We start from the raw sequence: 16,722 nt of genomic DNA, 5'->3' as shown, positions 1-16,722 counted from the left end.
TGTTGAAATTCCTCAGTGGGACCCTTCTTTACATATTTCTCTCTTTTATCCTTTGCTCTAGCCTCACCAGGCACCTGTAGTTCCCAAGACAGGCCATGCACCTTCATGCTTTCCCTCATCCCCCACCTCCTTCAGGCTGAGAGTGCCCTGCCCCTCTCATTTACCTAGGGAGTAACTACTCATTTCTCAATTCCCAGCTCAAATGTCACTTTCTGTGGAGCATTTCCTAATCTTATTACCCCAAGCAAATTTACCCAGGTTAACCACTACTTTCTTCCCTAACCCCGCCCCCCAAAGCACTTTTTATGAGCCTCTGTTTTGATACTTATAGTAACTGTTTGTTATTCTTTGTTAAACCATGAGCCTCTCAAGGGTGGGGTAATACCTTCTCTATCTTTGCATCCTAAAAACTAATGCCTTGCACAACCTGGATTCCTGGGAATCAAATTCTCCTCATCACAAACTGATGTGGGAATCAACAGAAGCAGACACAGCCTCCTACCCTCTCCTCTCCTCGGGAATTCCCCACTACCAGAGGGAAAGAGATGTGCTGCTCTAAGTTTTCCAAATAATCAAAAGCCATAAAATGAATTAAAATATTCCAAAGACTGAAACATCATTTCTTCTTATTACAACTCTCATAATGCTTCACATATTACCTTGTAGGAATAAGCAAGGCTTGGCAGGAAAAATTAACTGAAATAACTATATTCATTTTCTGCAATTCATCTAACATTATACTGAAACTCTAACCTCAACCCTCCTGCTTTGAGGAAGTTCTCACAGAAGGATTTGGCACAGTTTCTTGCCATGTCATCATCGGCTGTCGGCATGAGTTTGGAGCTCAGAACCTTGGAAACAGATAAGCACAATTAATCATCACAATAGTTCCAGCAGAAATTACTCCTTAACTAAGTAAAATAATCAGACAACTTGAGCCAGAATCTCTTTAAATGCTGCATGTTGTTTTTTCCCCTGAGAAGTATTAAGGAGGCTGATGTTGCACAATTAAAATTTTATCACATTTTCCAAGTTCTATTTACTTAGCAAGAAAAATCTTTCTGTTCTGAAGAAGGCTGGTGTGTTCTTTTCATGAAACCAGCAAACATGAATGTCTCAGGTTCTCAGGCTTAGGTAACAGCAGGTACGTTATGTGATACGCTAGAGATGTTCTTGAAAAAGTATATTAACTAAAGTTTTATAAAACAGCCCATTTATTAAAAATGCTAGATGAGCAGCTCCGTAATGATTCCAACTCCTACTTACTGAGCAGCTACAATGTTCTAGGCATAAGACGAGGTGCTTGACATGCATTACCTCTTACTCTCAGTATGCATGACATATGTATTTTTCTTTATAGGTAAAGACTGAGACCCGAGGGGTTTTGTGACCTTCCGTCCAAGGTCACATGGTTAGAATTCAAATCCAGATGTGTGTCTAATATCCACGCCCCTTTTATAACACTGCAATATCTTTCTAAGGGAAAGCTTACCCGTGTATTTTGGTACAGCAGAGAATTACTCACAAATACTCACCCTAGACTATGAGACCACAAATATGGTTCATGTTCTAGTTTACTACCCGCTGGCTGAGAGAGCTCAGGCAGGTCATCTTCCCTTTTGCTTCAGTTTTCTCATCAGCTAAATCAGGATAATAATTACCTTTACCAGAGGATTGTTTAGATTAAATAAGATAATACAGCTTAAGGTGCTCAGTACAAGCACTGGCATGAAACAGGTGCTCAAAAAACAATTGCTTATTTAATTGTTATGATTTAAAATTTTTTTAAAAGACTCATTGCCTCAGTTTCCCCAAGGTTTTAAACTAGGTGTAATTCAAGATTCTTTTCTATTATACAAAGTCTGCTTCTATGAACCTATGGGTTTTATGAGCTTAGATTTTTAACGTGGGATTGTTTTTAAAGATGCTTTCTTCCTAAGTTGCTCTTTGGGACACATGCTCGTCAGCCTCTGATTAGAAGTATTACATGGGAGAACGGGGACCCTCTGCAATTCCAATCCTCTCTGAGTGCCGGGAGCCACATGCACTTACTCTACCACTGAGTCTTCTGGCTCTCAGGCGATGCAATCCCGGTAGCTGATGACAAGCTAGACCCATTGTTGGACCATTCTGTTTTTCTAAGTGCTCTCAAATGTGGGTGTTAACATTTATACCTTAAATTTTTTGAGATAATCATTCAAAAGCTAATGACAAATCTGGCAGCAGCTGCAACATTCAAAATTTATAAGCTTAAATTGGCCAAAATTTTCTAAGCCACTTTCTATTTTGGAATGTTGCATGTAGTTTTAAATGTCCACAATAAATAAGGACATGTTTTATTTTAAAAATATTTGCTAAATATTTTCTCCTTTCGAATCCAACACATCTTTTGACAAGAATGATTATTTTAAGGCAAATATGAAATATCACAGCTTGAACATACAAGCAACAAGTAGAGCATAAAAATGAATATTATTATATACTCCAAATCAGTTTGTCAGATGAAATAAAACTTGGAAAAAATGCCCAAGTAGGTACCCTCTTAGCAATTATGATCTTTGTTGTGGCTCAAAATCTACTCAAGATAAATGATAATCTGATAATGAAGGTTGCTTAGGCATTGATCTGGATTCTTTAATAAATAATTGCCTGGATATAATGTCCTAGGTCAAAGCAAAATCACTCAGGGCTTTATTTTCTCCAGAGCTAACGTAGCATGAGGGTGTGACCCACCCGCTCCGAGAGAGGGACTGTTTCCAGCTGGTCCCTCTCCCATGCTGCTTGTTATGTTCTGCTTTCAAGACTCAGTCTAGCCAGCCTCCTCTGTGTCTCACTCACGAGATCTTGGAGCAACTATCTTGTCTTTTCAACTCTGACCCTTTAAATACGCCAATGACTTGTAGACAGTAAACAATTAGTAAATGTTTACTGAACTAATCTACTAGTTTAAAGCTACTTTTGGGGAAGAGGGTAATAAAAACATTCTTTGCTCAAATTCTTCCTTTTTTTAAACTTAAAATAATAATGCTCAAATTCTTCCTTTGTTCTACCTTAAAATAATAACGTTAACATGTCTGCTGACAAATTCCTCGTAAAGCTTCATTAATGTCAACAAATTACAATAGCTTTTAAAAAAATGAAGATGCATTTAAAAACAAGGTGGCTCAGGATTATTAATGGATATTATACAGACTTGCAAACCCTCCAGAGGAAGGTAACGACATATTCTAATACATAAGGCTTCCTAATTGTTTATTTAGATCTTGTTTTGCAAGTATAATAGTGTATATAAGTATAAACTGAAAAAAAATTGAGTATTTACAAAGGCAAAAAAAAGTTTCAATTTATATTCTATTTTTTACTTTTTTTAAACTAATTTTTAACAGATCAACCAGATAATAACAGAAACCTGTTTACTTATTTCTGACATCTGAAAGCATGATTCTGCAAACCAAAACAAAACGAAAATAAGTCAGGTTTCTCACTTCTAAGTTGTAGAGCACTCTGAAGGTGGACATGCCCGGAGCAAAGGATCGAAACAGACTTTCTAAAATGGAACTGGCACTTGGCTGATGCTGTTGCTTTGAAGACAGGGATGGAGATTTTGAAGACTGAGAACTTGTTTCAGACAGCAATGTTTTCTAAGTTTAGAACAACGAAAAAAATATATGTCTTAAAAGCACAAATTAAAGAGAAACGGATATCTGTATATATTCTAATATTCTTTTCCTCTACAATACAAGCCACACCAATGAAATTTTCTAAAAATTAACCTCATAAAACCACATCACTCTGTAATTATTAACAAAACATCAAACTCCACTGCACAAATTGTAAGTGCTCAAAAGCATACCAATCCTACACAAATGCCTTTGGGAATGTATCCTAAGCAACACTACCAAGGTCACCTTGACTTGTTTCTGTGTTTTTAAAATCTGTACTTCTAAATACCGATAATGAAATAATAAGATTGTGGAAGTGGTAGTTTTGAGAATTTTTAACTAGTACTAGTGTTATTTCTATAATTACATCAGTTCTCTTCTCCCTCAAATTAATATATAAGACATATAGGACAAGACTCTGAGCTGATCTAAACTTCAACCACTGAAACATAAAATTTATAACTTAATTCTAACAACTTTGTTCTAAATTAATTTATTCTGAGAACATAAACATATTATAGATAAAACAATTTTAATATATATAAAACTCTTAAGAAATAACATTCTAAAAATTAAAATGAACTTTAAATATCAACTGTGAAAAAACTAAAAGATAATCCACTTATGTAAGCAACTCAACCTATGCAACAATCACACTCAGAGAGGCATCGTGACAGAGGGAAAAACATCTCCACTGAGTCAGAGCTAGAGTCTGACCTGGACAAGACACTTCGTCTCTGTGGACTCAGTTTCCTAACACACCACATGAAGGAGGTAGAAGTAGGTGATGTTAAAGGCTCTTCTAGTTTTAAAATTTGATGCCATTTTTGACTCTATCTAGATTCTTTAAAAGCCAACATGAAGTTCTGATTTCCAATCATGGGAAAAGTATTCTTCTAAAGAAGAAAAATCATCACAGGAAAGATGCTATCAAATGGCCTGACGGTGATTTCATGGTGCATTTTCACTGCCTCATGATACAAAGTTTTCAGGCCAGTTCAGTAACTGCCCGGATACTCATACCTTCCTTCCTAAAGAATCCAGCTGATCGAGGGCTTCCTGAATGGCTGGGTCAGTGGGGATCAAGAGTAGCAGCTTTCGTACTCGTAGAGTTATCCTGAAATGTTTCAAGTTAAATTCTTTTTTCACATAAGCCACAGTTTCAATAACAGAGTCATTTAGTATGGGAGGTAAAGTAAAACACATTTCAAGTGAAAAATTACTTGGTTCCCTAACCTTGATAACTTTCAAGCTTCATAAATATGTGCACTTACCTTGGCTCCTCCAGATTGGCCAGCTGGTAAAGCATGTCAAATACATTACACACAAGTGCCATCACAACACCAGGGAGGGACTTCTCCTGAGGGAAAACAGCAAAATACAGACAAGTTTACAAAAGAAGTGTCTCCTTTTCTAATCAAATGAACCAATGATAAAAATACTGGCTCCGAAAGACTGGCCACTACAGGGCTTCGAGGATCCCAGTGCTCACTTGCACTGAAGGACAACACATGGTACCAGAGGGAGGGGTCACTACCTGCCAGTGCACTTGTTACCTGGCTCTCCCACCCACCTGCCGGGGGAGGGGCTAAGGCACCCCAAGGCAGGCAGGAGGAGAGCGGCAAAGAGGGCAGGTGTAATGAACAGAATAGAGCAGGCACCACTGAAAGCTGATCATAGCTCGTCAGCAGCAAACAAGGCAATGAGTGATTTAAAAGGAAAATTAAAGTAGTACATATATGCATATACACGCACATACAACAGAGAAGAGATTCAGACGTGACTAAAGTGCCATTTTCTGGTTATGAGGAATAAAAACTAGACATCACTATAGAATGTAATTATATACATGAATATTTTTAATAAATTCAGGATAAGTATGAAATAGTGTAAAAATGCTAAACTTGAAGATGCTGTGTACATTATTTCTGTTGTTAATTAACTGTCATAATATCACTCTGAGTGGGATTTCTTTCTTAAATTCTTGCTATATATAAATATAGTTACTTAAAAAAACCCCCACAATACTAATACTAACCCTGAAGAGTTCTTTGATATCTATAGCAAGGTTATGCTCTAAGATAAGAAGACATAGGCACACAAGGAACTTACACATGGAATTAAATGAAAGGGATATATATTAATAACTATGAATGAAGATCCCTACACGCCATTTAAACATCTTTACTTTACATGAGGTCTGGCATTATCTTACTATCTAGACTGGGAAAGCCTAAAGAGCAGAACAGTCTTACACCCCTGGCGCCAAGCTCAGTTCCCAACACAGAGAGGGTGGAAAATAAACCGACCGATCGATTGATTCATGAATCATTCAACAAACACTGAATGAGCACTGTTTTAAGTGCTGGTGATACAGTGGGCAAAACAGACAAAAATCTGCTCCCATGGAGTTTATGTTTTACTCAGGAGACAGACATTTAACAAGATAAACAAAGTATATAGTCTGTTAAAGAACAGCAGAGAAGGGCAGGGAAATAAGAGGCGCAGGGGCAGGAAGGAATGGGGTTGGGAATTAGACAGAACTGCCCACGCAGGCTCACTGGAGGCAACATGCGAGTAAAAGCTGAAGCAAGTGATAGAGGTCCACCCGGATGTTGGGGAAGAACATTCTAGGCACAGGGAAGAGCAAGCGCAAGGCCCTACTGTGTCTGAGGACCAATGCAGCTGCAGTGGTGTGAGGGAGGGAGGCCACAGCAGACGATCTGGACAGGGAGGCTCTGGCCTGCCGGCTAGCTCTGACCCTGAGCGAGGTGGGAGCCACTGGAGCGCCTGAGCTGAGGGGTGGCACAACTCGACATCTGTTTAGAAAGCTCAGGGGCTGCTGGGTGCTACAGAGAGAACAGACTGAACTGCTGTAAGGGCAGAAGTCATGAGACCAGTTAGGGCACGAAAGAAACACCCAGGTGAGGGAGGAAGGTTGCCTGGACCTGTGTGGCAGCTGTGGAAGAGAGAAAAGTAGCTAGATTCTAGACATATTTTAGAGATAGAGTCAAAGATTTGCTGATGGATATGGCTATGAGAGAAAGAAAGGACCCAAGGATGCTGGCATGAGCCACTAGAAGAATGGAGATGCCATTATCTGGGACAGGGCAAGACCGTGGGATGAAGAGGTTTGGGGTAGGGGTGAGGTGGTGAGAAAGGAGATATCAGGAGCTCAGTTTTGGATACACTATGATTGGGGTGCCTACTCCACATTTAAGAGGAGATGTTAAGTAAGTATTTGGATCCATATATCTAGACTTCAAGCTAAAGATCAAAATTGGGGTGTTATCAATGCATATACTACATAAAAAGCTCTGAAAGTGAATGAGACTCCTGAGGGAATGAGTGTACAGAGGAGAGGTCACAGGACTGCGCCACCAGGGAACTCCTGTGTATAGAGATCAGGGAGATGAAGAGCAACCAGCAGAGGAGACAGAACAAGACGAGCCAGAAAGGTGAGGGAAAGCCAGGCGAGCCCCGAAAATCAAGTGAGGAAAGTATCTCAAGGGGGCGTGATCACATGTATCACTCCACTGAAACGTCAAGATGAGGACTGAGGGTGAGGGGACAGATTACCTAGACAAGAGCCTGACTCTTTTCAAGAGGAGTCAAGAGAGGATGGCAAAAGAGAGTTTAGACAACTTTGCTTTCAAGGAGCTTTGCTGATTTGGGAGGGAGAGAATGGGGCAGGAACCGAAGGTGGAATTGGGGTGAAGTAAGGTTTTTTTTTAAAGATGGTAGAAATAACAGCACCTGTGAATGCTAATGGGAATGACCCAGTAGAGGGGAGTCAATGAGTCAGTGAAGAGAGATGTACAGGGGAGCAGCAAGCAGCGGCCAGGCAGAACGACTGGGGGACGCGGAAGATTCTGTGGTTCAGGAGATTGATAAATTATGTTATCTTCTCCCCACTGAAGCCCAGCGTTTCTCAGTGATACAGTTTTCAAGAGTCAGGATTTGTCTGAGAGATAAAGACATGAGCATCCAAATCTACATGGGCTGAAGCAAAAAGACAAACATTAAATTCTTGCTTCTTAAATAGAAATTTGTCACTCAGTACCTGCTCCATGGCATATGACGAGCTGAAAACCCCACTGCTGCTGCTGCTGGAGCTGGTGGAGGAATCTGCTGAGCTCCCTGAGGGGGTCCCGCTGCCAGAAGTCTTCACGGTAAGGACTTGTTCATCAGAAAAGCCCAGCTGGTGGAGCAGCTTCTGATCTTTATTCACTGTCAGCTGCAAAAAGCAGTTTCTTAATTATTGAGAGAGAAAGGAAGAGGAAAGTATTAATATCAGGCTGAAGTGCCACAAACTGTTTACTTAAACCTACCAGACTATCATTTGTAAATATCTGTATATTATCCACAGGAGAGCACAACTGCTTGGCTATCTTCCACCGGACACTCCCTATGGTTTCATTACTGTGAGCCTGTAAAATAAAATTAAACATTGTTGTAATTCGTTTAATTTATTCATTTAAACAACTGTTAGTGAGTTTCTACTATGTATCGGGCACTGTTCTAGAAGCTGGGAATGCAGCAGAGAACCCAAAGACAAGGATCCCTGCCCCATGAGGCTTTCTTTCTGCTGTGAGCAAACGTTCTCTTCCACACGCCAACATTCCCTCCCCATCAGGCAGGGAGTAAAATCTCCAGTCCTTCCACTGCAGTGCCCTTCTAAGCTTCCCTTCCTCACTGTGCTCCAGTCACACTGGCCACCTTGCTTGTCACCTTTGTATCTGCTGCTCCCTTCGCCTGGAAGGTTCTTCCCCCAGAAACGGCTTACTCTGTCACTTCATTCAAGTCTTTGTTCAAATGTCACCACCTCAGAGACCTTCCCTGTCTGTCTTTGTCTAAAATGGTATTTCAGGTATACATCACTCTACCAACTTATCCTGCTTTATTCTTATTTATTCTTTATAACTCTCATTGCCCCATATTTACTTATGTGTCTGCTTATACTCTATCAGTTTCCTTTCATTTCAGGTCTTTTTTCTAAATTTGTTTACCAAAACCAGCTTTTAGAATAGTCATTCATGCAGCTCAATCAACAGTGTTCTTATGAAAATAAAACGACAATATGAAAACAGCTGCAGATCTTACTGTAAACCTACCTCTACAGTGAAGGTATCTTTGGTAGACTCATACGTAATGTTAAGAGTTAAAAGATGTCCATGAAATGAGGCACCATGAGGTAGAATAGTTCGTGGAACAGAGTAAAAATCCTTGAAAAAGATATAAGTCAAACAAGTCAGATGCACCGCGCCACTGCTAGGCATCTCAAAAATACACACTTAACACACTGAGTCTAGTAACAGGTTGATCAAGTTGCTCTAAAAAGGAGAGGCTTACCTCTATAGTGATCACATAGCGTTCTGCCAGAAGCAGCAATCTCTCGATTATTACAAGCTTAGTGGATCTATGGATTACAAAAATTTTTTTTGAACATACTTGAAATGAATTGCTGACCTGAGCTCAATTCCAGTCTGTTTCACCAAAACCACAATCACAGTTGGCACTCACTGATCAAAGACTGAAATTTGCAAAGACTAAACTCCCCTTTCACCCAAGGGGGAGGTGGTTCCACCAGCTCACGGCTGCAGCGCACAGATGGAATAAGACAGGGGAAGTCTGCCCACCTTTCCTGTCCTTTCCTTTCTTCTTTTTCTTTTTTTTAAACACTTGTACCACAAATAGAGGACCTGGGTCTCCAGGCCTATTTGCCCATCAATCCACCAAGAATGAACAATCAGTGAGTCTGACTCTCATAATCTTACAACTAAAATATGCCACATAATTCTGTAAACACGTGGAATCTGACAAAGTTCTGAACTGCCAGAAAATTAGAAGACAAATGCACACCAGTAAGTACAACACAGGTAAGAGGTGCTGTCTGTTGTAATGAGCCTAAGAATGAGGAGCAAGGGAAGGACAAACAATCATTCATCTGGTTTAAGTGAACATTCTGTGTAGTTAAAGCATACGATGTAAGAATTTGTTATCCCAAGAGTTTTCAAAGTGCATAAGAAATCACCACTCATCAGGAACACAGCATCTCTGGGAGAGGAAACACACAGCAAGGGAGGGTGGAGCTAACAGCCTCTGAAAATGAGACCTGAGGTCTCTTTTGGCCAAAGACTGATGGACTCTTACTTAGTATTTGAAATAACTGGATTCCAACACTCAGGATCTTATATAGGCCTCATATAACACTACCTGTGTCAACACTGAGATGAAAATCCAAGCGCCTTTAATTTAAACATCTGCTATTCCAGGAAGTCTAGGTATTCCAAATAGGTATATTCCTACAACTGAAAACAGGTACCACCATTTCCTAACAATTAGTCTGGCATACTGATTAGCGGTATTGGAAATTTCACTCTAAAAGTGTTGGTTAAACACATTTTAACAGTTTTGTTAAATACATTTAAGAGTTCTAAATTCTTTCAGTCTGTGGACAGGAACTAGAATATTTTTTTTTAATTAATTTATTTATTTTTTCCCCCAAAGCCCCAGTAGATAGTTGTATGTCATAGCTGCACATCCTTCTAGTTGCTGTATGTGGGACGCGGCCTCAGCATGGCCGGAGAAGCAGTGTGTCAGTGCGCACCCGGGATCCGAACCCGGGCCGCCAGCAGCGGAGCACGCGCACTTAACCGCTAAGCCACGGGGCCGGCCCAGGAACTAGAATTTGAAATTCAGAGGAAAAATCTTTAGGAAATATCTAAGTGCTATAATAAGTGAACTGCTGAGTGAACTGTTTTAATTACGCCTCAGTAATGAATTAAATCACAGACAGCACTGAAAACAAAGAAGAACTCTGCCCCCATGAGCTGGAACAAACATGGGCACTGCAAGTTCTTTCAAAACTAGTGACGGGATAAACTACAATGTCCTGGTTCAAATGCAACTTTGAAATTATACGTTCTCATTAACTCTGATACAGTTTATAATAATATTTAAAAACCATCACGTGGTTTTGTTCTGTAGTCAGTCAAATATGAAATGATTCAGAATAAAAAGCACTTACTGAAAAGAAAAAAACAAAAAGCACACTTATTTAAAGAAGCAGCAGTTTGGAAATTCCAACTCCATACTTCATAAATGCACTTCTGTTCTGGTTTGTCAGACAATGAGTCACTAAGGACCTGGGTCACAGAGAGGGACTGCATATTACAAACACGTAATTAGGAGTTCTTAATACATAATCTTAATGAAAGTCTATTGGGAATGTAAAAGTTGTATTAGTGTTCTTATCATGAGCTGAATTTATAATCACTTTCTGTCACTTAAAAAAGGTCTGATCGGGGCTGGTCCAGTGGTGTAGTGGTTAAGTTTGCATGCTCCGCTTTGGCGGCCCGGGGTTCGCAGGTTCGGATCCTGGGCGCAGACCTACAGAGCGCTCATCAAGCCACGCTGTGGCAGGCATCCCATATATAAAGTAGAGGAAGATGGACATGGATGTTAGCCCAGGGCCAATCTTCCTCAGCAAAAAGGAGAGGATTGGAGGCAGATGTTAGCTCAAGGCTGATCTTCCTCACCAAAAAAATAAATAAAAATAAAAAAATAAAATTAAAAAGAGGTCTGAGCTGGTTGAGTTTTACTGGCTTCTTTCCTATTAATAAGTATCACTATGCAGTAATCAACTCACTTAAAAAAGAAGATAAAGAAGAAGAATGTGAACAATAATATTGCCTTGATTCCTTTTCTAAAGGAAGGCTTTAAAAAGAAACAGAATAGCCCCAACTGTACATAAAAACAAGTACATATACACATAAAGTGATTCCAGGAGCAGAGAAAGACTGCAGAAGCAGTGACCACGAGAGGGCGGCACAGTGAGCCCTTCTCCAAGTGCCCACCACGGGTTCCTGGCATCACTGACTTGGGGCTGCTTATCAGGAATGAAAGGCTCATAAAACCCCACAAAAGTGTTTTAGTTACTTCAAGCTAATGTTCTAAACACTCATCTATTTTCCAGCAAATAGTGAATTCACATTTCACTGATGATATCTGAAAACACTAAACACAGCCATGTGATTAAGAAATGTCAGTTCAAAGATTTGACACGAATATTTGGGGACATAGTTCTCATTAAAAATTATTTTGAAAAAATAGGTGACTACATTATAATGCACAATTTTAATTAACCATCTTCCACATCATTTTGCTTATGCTGTTAATGCCCTGGATTTGACTATTCAAGAAGAAAAGTTAAAAAATGTCTATGTAAATATTTCAAACTTGAAAAAAATGACTCTTCACGCAATGAATGTATCTTTACTCCACTGTAAAGAATAGGTTACTCATGTTACACAGAGTGAAAGTAAAATGCTTCAAATAAAAACAATAACAAAACTTGTCCATTAGGTAGAAGGGTAGGGGCAGAGCAACACTTGGGTGGTTGCGACAATGACCTACAGATCTTCAAAACAGGTGCAGATTTGGGGATGTATGACGGGGAACATGTAATTTCTCAGGATATGACTATTTGCAAAAGTTATGATATAAAATGGTGAAATCAAGAATTGAGAGCTCTCCACAGGGGGAAAAAAGATGATTATTTGTTAAACTGATACATATGTATGAGTGGTGTGTTTTTTGTAACTTCCGCAATCACTTACCTATATGGAGACTGAACTGACGTTGCTACGGTGGGCATGGCAGTGGCTGTAAGCATCTTCGTTGCTCTGGTCACAGCATGTGTCAGAGTGGGGCCCCCAAGCGCTGAACTGGCTGCCTATGAAATACGAAATCATCATTTTATATCAGGGTTTCTCAACCTCGGCTCTACTGACATTTTGGCTGGAAAGTGTTTTGTTGTAGAGGGCTGTTCTGGGCACTGCAGGATGTTTAACAGCATCCCTGACCTCTCCTCTCTGCCTACCTACCATCAGGTGCCAGTATTACCCCTCTGGTTGTGACACCCAACAAGGTCTCCAGACACTGCCAAATGACCCCCAGGAGGCAAAATAACTCCCAGTTGAGAACTACTATTCTACATATATTCATACTCACATGGCACCTCATTTAGGGGCACTTGAACACTTTAAATGTCTTTTATGGTGACATATTTGGATGGAAGTCACAACTTGAGAAATCTTGTACAGATTCTAGCACACATCCAGCACCAAAAGGTTTAACTCAGTGACATTTGTGGGCAGCAGCATTTTATGCTTTTGGAATACTCTTTATTAGATATAAAACTTAAACCAGCACAAACTAAGAATGAAAATGAATGTTTAGTGCTTTAACCATCACGCTGGAAATAAGGTGCTGGAAATATATGTGAGATAATATCACATAGCCAGCTTCTAATGGACAAAGACAACCACCACCACCTACTAGTGAGTGTCCAGCTGTGGCCTTTAATAGTATTTACGATATAAACTGGGTAAAACATGGGGAGGGATGGGAAAAGAAGCAAGTGCTTATATAAAATTCCTGGACAGAAAAAGAGAAAGGAGAAAAACAATCTACTAGAAATGTGGTATAGACCTGTTTTCTGAGACAGTTCCCATACCCTAAAATGGGGTGGGTGGGGCGGGGAAGAGAGGTGGTGGAAGCAGAAAGGACGATTTCCTATATAGTACACTTCTGTATGGGGGGCATCAAGGCAAACGTCTCTCCCTATGTGACAATACGGTACTGTTCACAAATTCTTCCCTAGGATCCAGTCACAAACATCAGTATTGTACGTGATCTCACAATATAAAATTATAAAAAGAAAAAGCCAAAGCATTTATTTAAAAAACAAGTTAAATAAAATTTGCTACTCACTTCTAATCTTGTGTAGCAATCAGCAATGAATTTCTTATGTAACGATACAGAATCCTAAAAGAGGTATACAGATATGAAAATTAATCTGGTATTTAGTTGTGATCATTAAAAATATCAAACTATAGAAGCCAATCTCGGCCATGCCAAGGTTCACAACTTATCAAAAAATATATATAATTTTCTGCTTTTTGTGTATGAGTACCTTCTTTCCTTAGATACTCACCTTCTTTAACCTAGGGTTAAGATTAACGTAACTATAGTTTATGATTAACTGAATAGCTTCATTAGCGATTTCCTCATCAGGTGATTCCATGGCTATTTTCCAAATGAAATCCATTCCTATCAATTCCAGCTTTTCTACATACTGTTCAAAAGAAAAAAAATTAAATTATATAGCATATCAGGGTCACAAAATTACAGAGTTATTTTCTGGTACACTGTAAGTCTACGCCTCTTCAGTTCAATATGAATTAAGGCTGCAAAAACCAAGTTACATATGAGAACACTATTGTACTGACATGGAACTTTAAACAAAAAACAACCAACCACAGAAACACTGGGTAACTTCCACGGGAACCAGGATAGATAGGAAGATTTTTCTCCAGACATCCCTACACCCAAGCCAGACATGCAGCCACACAAACTACAGAAGCAGAGACAGTACAGGAGTGAGACGGGCGCCATCGTCAGGAGCTTTTCTTCACAAGGAAACGGAGTCGAGCCAGAAGTAGTTACTAACCCCTCGGACTCAAATTGGTCTTCCCAAAGCTCTGTTAGAAACAACAGGGTCCACAGCTTACAAGTTCTTGTAAAAGTTCTTACCACCCAGGAAGCCAGGTCTTGAATGCAACAGTCTTGGAAAAGGAGTTATTTTTTGCCTTTCGTTTTTAAGAAAGCAAGCGCATGTAAATATAAACATAAGCTGCATTCTACAGATCTTCATTTTCCTGCTGCATTGTCTTCTCCTAAATTTTTCTCCCTAAATCCCTGCCACTACGATCCCAGGATTGAAGATTTTTTTACTTTTTTAGGAACATATGAATTGCTGGATCTGAGGCGCTGGAAGCTTACATAGAACTATTTCTACTCTGCGTTCCCCTAGCCACAGAAGGCTGCTCGCTGCCCCAGATCAGCAAGAAGCAAAAAGTGATTTGAGAAGCCAACTGTGTTCTCCCAGGCAGCTGGCGATGTGTGACTGTGCTGGAGGAGCCTCCTTCACACTCTAAGATAGGCTCTGTCATCAATGCACAAGACGGCAGCCAAGGAGATGCCCATTCTTTTAAAAAACTTAACGTTTTCTCTCATTTATAACACACGTTTTTTGCTGAATGTAAGTTTTACTAGATTATCCAAATTATCTAGATTTGAGAATAACGTACTTACCAACTGAGCTCCTTGTCTTTTCAATCGATGATCACAGAGATTCACATTTTCAAAAAAAGTCTTAAATAAGTTAAAACCTGAAATTATATAATGTCCGATAAATTCATGCACTCTAAGTAACACAGATAACCAATGACAAGACTCAAAGTCTATCAAGAGCTAAAACTACAAAACTCTTATGACAAAACCTAGGCACAAATCTTCAAGACCTTAGATCAGGCAATGGTTTCTTAGATATGGTACCCAAAGTATAAGCAACAAAAGAAAAAATGGATAAATTTGACTTGGTCAAAATTAAAAACTTTTGTGCTTCAAATGACTATCAAGAAAGTGAAAAGACAACCCATAGAATGGGACAAAATATTTGCAAATCATACATCTGACAAAGAGCCAGTAGGCAGAATATATAAAGAACTCTTACAACTCAACAATAAAAAGACAAATAACCCAACTAAAAAATGGGTAAACAAAACGGTATGGAGGTTCTTCAAAAATTAAAAACATAACTACCATATGATCCATCAATTCCACTTCTGGGTATTTATCCAAAGGAAACAAAAACACTAACTTGAAAAGATATATGTACTTCTATATTCTTTGCAGAATTATTTACAACACCCAAGACACAGAAGCGACCTAAGTGTCCACTGATGAAGGAATGGATAAAGAAAATGTGGTATAGATACACAATGAAATACTATTCAGCCATAAAAAGAAGGAAATCTTGCCACTTGCGACAACATGAATGGGCCTTGAGGGCACTACCTTAAGTGAAATAAGTCAGACAGACAAATGCTCTAAAATCTCACTTATATGTGGAATCTAAAAAACAAAAATAAGAAAACCCCCTAAAACTGAACTCATTGATACAGACCACACTGGTGGCTGCCAGAGGTGGGGGGTGGGTGGGTGGAATGGATGAAGGGGGTCAAAAGGTACAAACTTCCAGTTATAAAATAAATAAGTCATGAGAATGTAACATACAGCATGGTGACTATAGTTAATAATTACTGTACTGGATATTTAAAGTTGCTGAGAGTAAACCTTAAAAGTTCTCATAACAACAACAAAAAGTTGTAACTACATATGATGATGGATATTAACTAGACTTACTGTGGTGATCATTTTGCAATGTATACAAATATTGAATTATTATGTTGTACACCTGAAACTAATATAATGTTAAATGTTAATTACACCTCAATTTAAAAAATGGGCAAAAGATTTGAATAGACATTTCTCCAAAGAATATACACAAATGGCCAATAAACACATGAATAGATGCTCAATATCATTAATCATTAGGAAAATGCAAGTCAAAACCACAATGAGGTACCACTTCGCATACTCTAGGACAACTGAAATAACAAGACAGACAATAACAAGTATTGGTGAGGATGTGGAGAAATTGGAAACCTCACATATTGCTGGTGGGATTATAAAATGGTGTTGCCACTTTGCGAAACAGTTAGCAGTTCCTCAAATCTTAATTATATGACACAGCAATTCCACTCTTAGGTATATACCCAAGGGAAATGAAAACCTGTGTCTACACAAAAACTTGTACAAGAATGTTTATAGCAGCATTATTGATAGCCAAAAAGTGGCAATAACTCAAATGTCTATCAACTGATGAATGGATAAACAAAACGTGATATATCTATACAATGGAATATTATTCAGCCATAAAATAGAATTAAGTACTGATACATGCTACAACGTGGGTGAACCTTGAAAACATTAAGCCTTAGCATAATGAAAGAAGCCACATACAAAAGGCCACATGTTGTATGATTCCACTGATAGACTAATCCATAAAGACAGAAAATAGATTAGAGGCTGGGGAAATAGGGAAAGGGAGAGTGACTGCTAAGGTACAGAGTTTCTTTTTGGGATGATA

The 16,722-nt window shown here is 39.1% G+C and overlaps 1 protein-coding gene across 4 annotated transcripts in view; it reads right to left on the bottom strand.

The window, feature by feature from the left end:
• USP24 (ubiquitin specific peptidase 24) overlaps nt 1–16,722 on the bottom strand; it is a 150,065-nt gene that overhangs the window by 64,437 nt on the left and 68,906 nt on the right. For all 4 annotated transcript variants that reach the window (XR_015555734.1, XM_087445864.1, XM_004438606.3 and 1 more), the window contains 12 exons: nt 14,823–14,899; nt 13,663–13,803; nt 13,440–13,493; nt 12,284–12,399; nt 9,015–9,081; nt 8,777–8,887; nt 7,994–8,092; nt 7,726–7,899; nt 4,937–5,022; nt 4,686–4,779; nt 3,486–3,641; nt 754–851 (listed from right to left, as the gene is read on the bottom strand). Coding sequence is in view for 3 of the 4 variants with exons in the window: in XM_087445864.1 (XP_087301990.1) it covers nt 754–851; nt 3,486–3,641; nt 4,686–4,779; nt 4,937–5,022; nt 7,726–7,899; nt 7,994–8,092; nt 8,777–8,887; nt 9,015–9,081; nt 12,284–12,399; nt 13,440–13,493; nt 13,663–13,803; nt 14,823–14,899 (1,273 nt within the window). In the remaining variant the exon portion in view is untranslated. The remainder of the gene's footprint in view (nt 1–753; nt 852–3,485; nt 3,642–4,685; nt 4,780–4,936; nt 5,023–7,725; nt 7,900–7,993; nt 8,093–8,776; nt 8,888–9,014; nt 9,082–12,283; nt 12,400–13,439; nt 13,494–13,662; nt 13,804–14,822; nt 14,900–16,722) is intronic.

This window comes from Ceratotherium simum, chromosome 22 (genome assembly GCF_057802395.1).
Source record: "Ceratotherium simum simum isolate JZ-2026a chromosome 22, ASM5780239v1, whole genome shotgun sequence".
NCBI classification, from domain to species: Eukaryota; Metazoa; Chordata; class Mammalia; order Perissodactyla; family Rhinocerotidae; genus Ceratotherium; species Ceratotherium simum.
The sequence above is the reverse complement of the archived record's forward strand: the minus strand, read 5'-3'. Positions and strand labels throughout refer to the sequence as shown.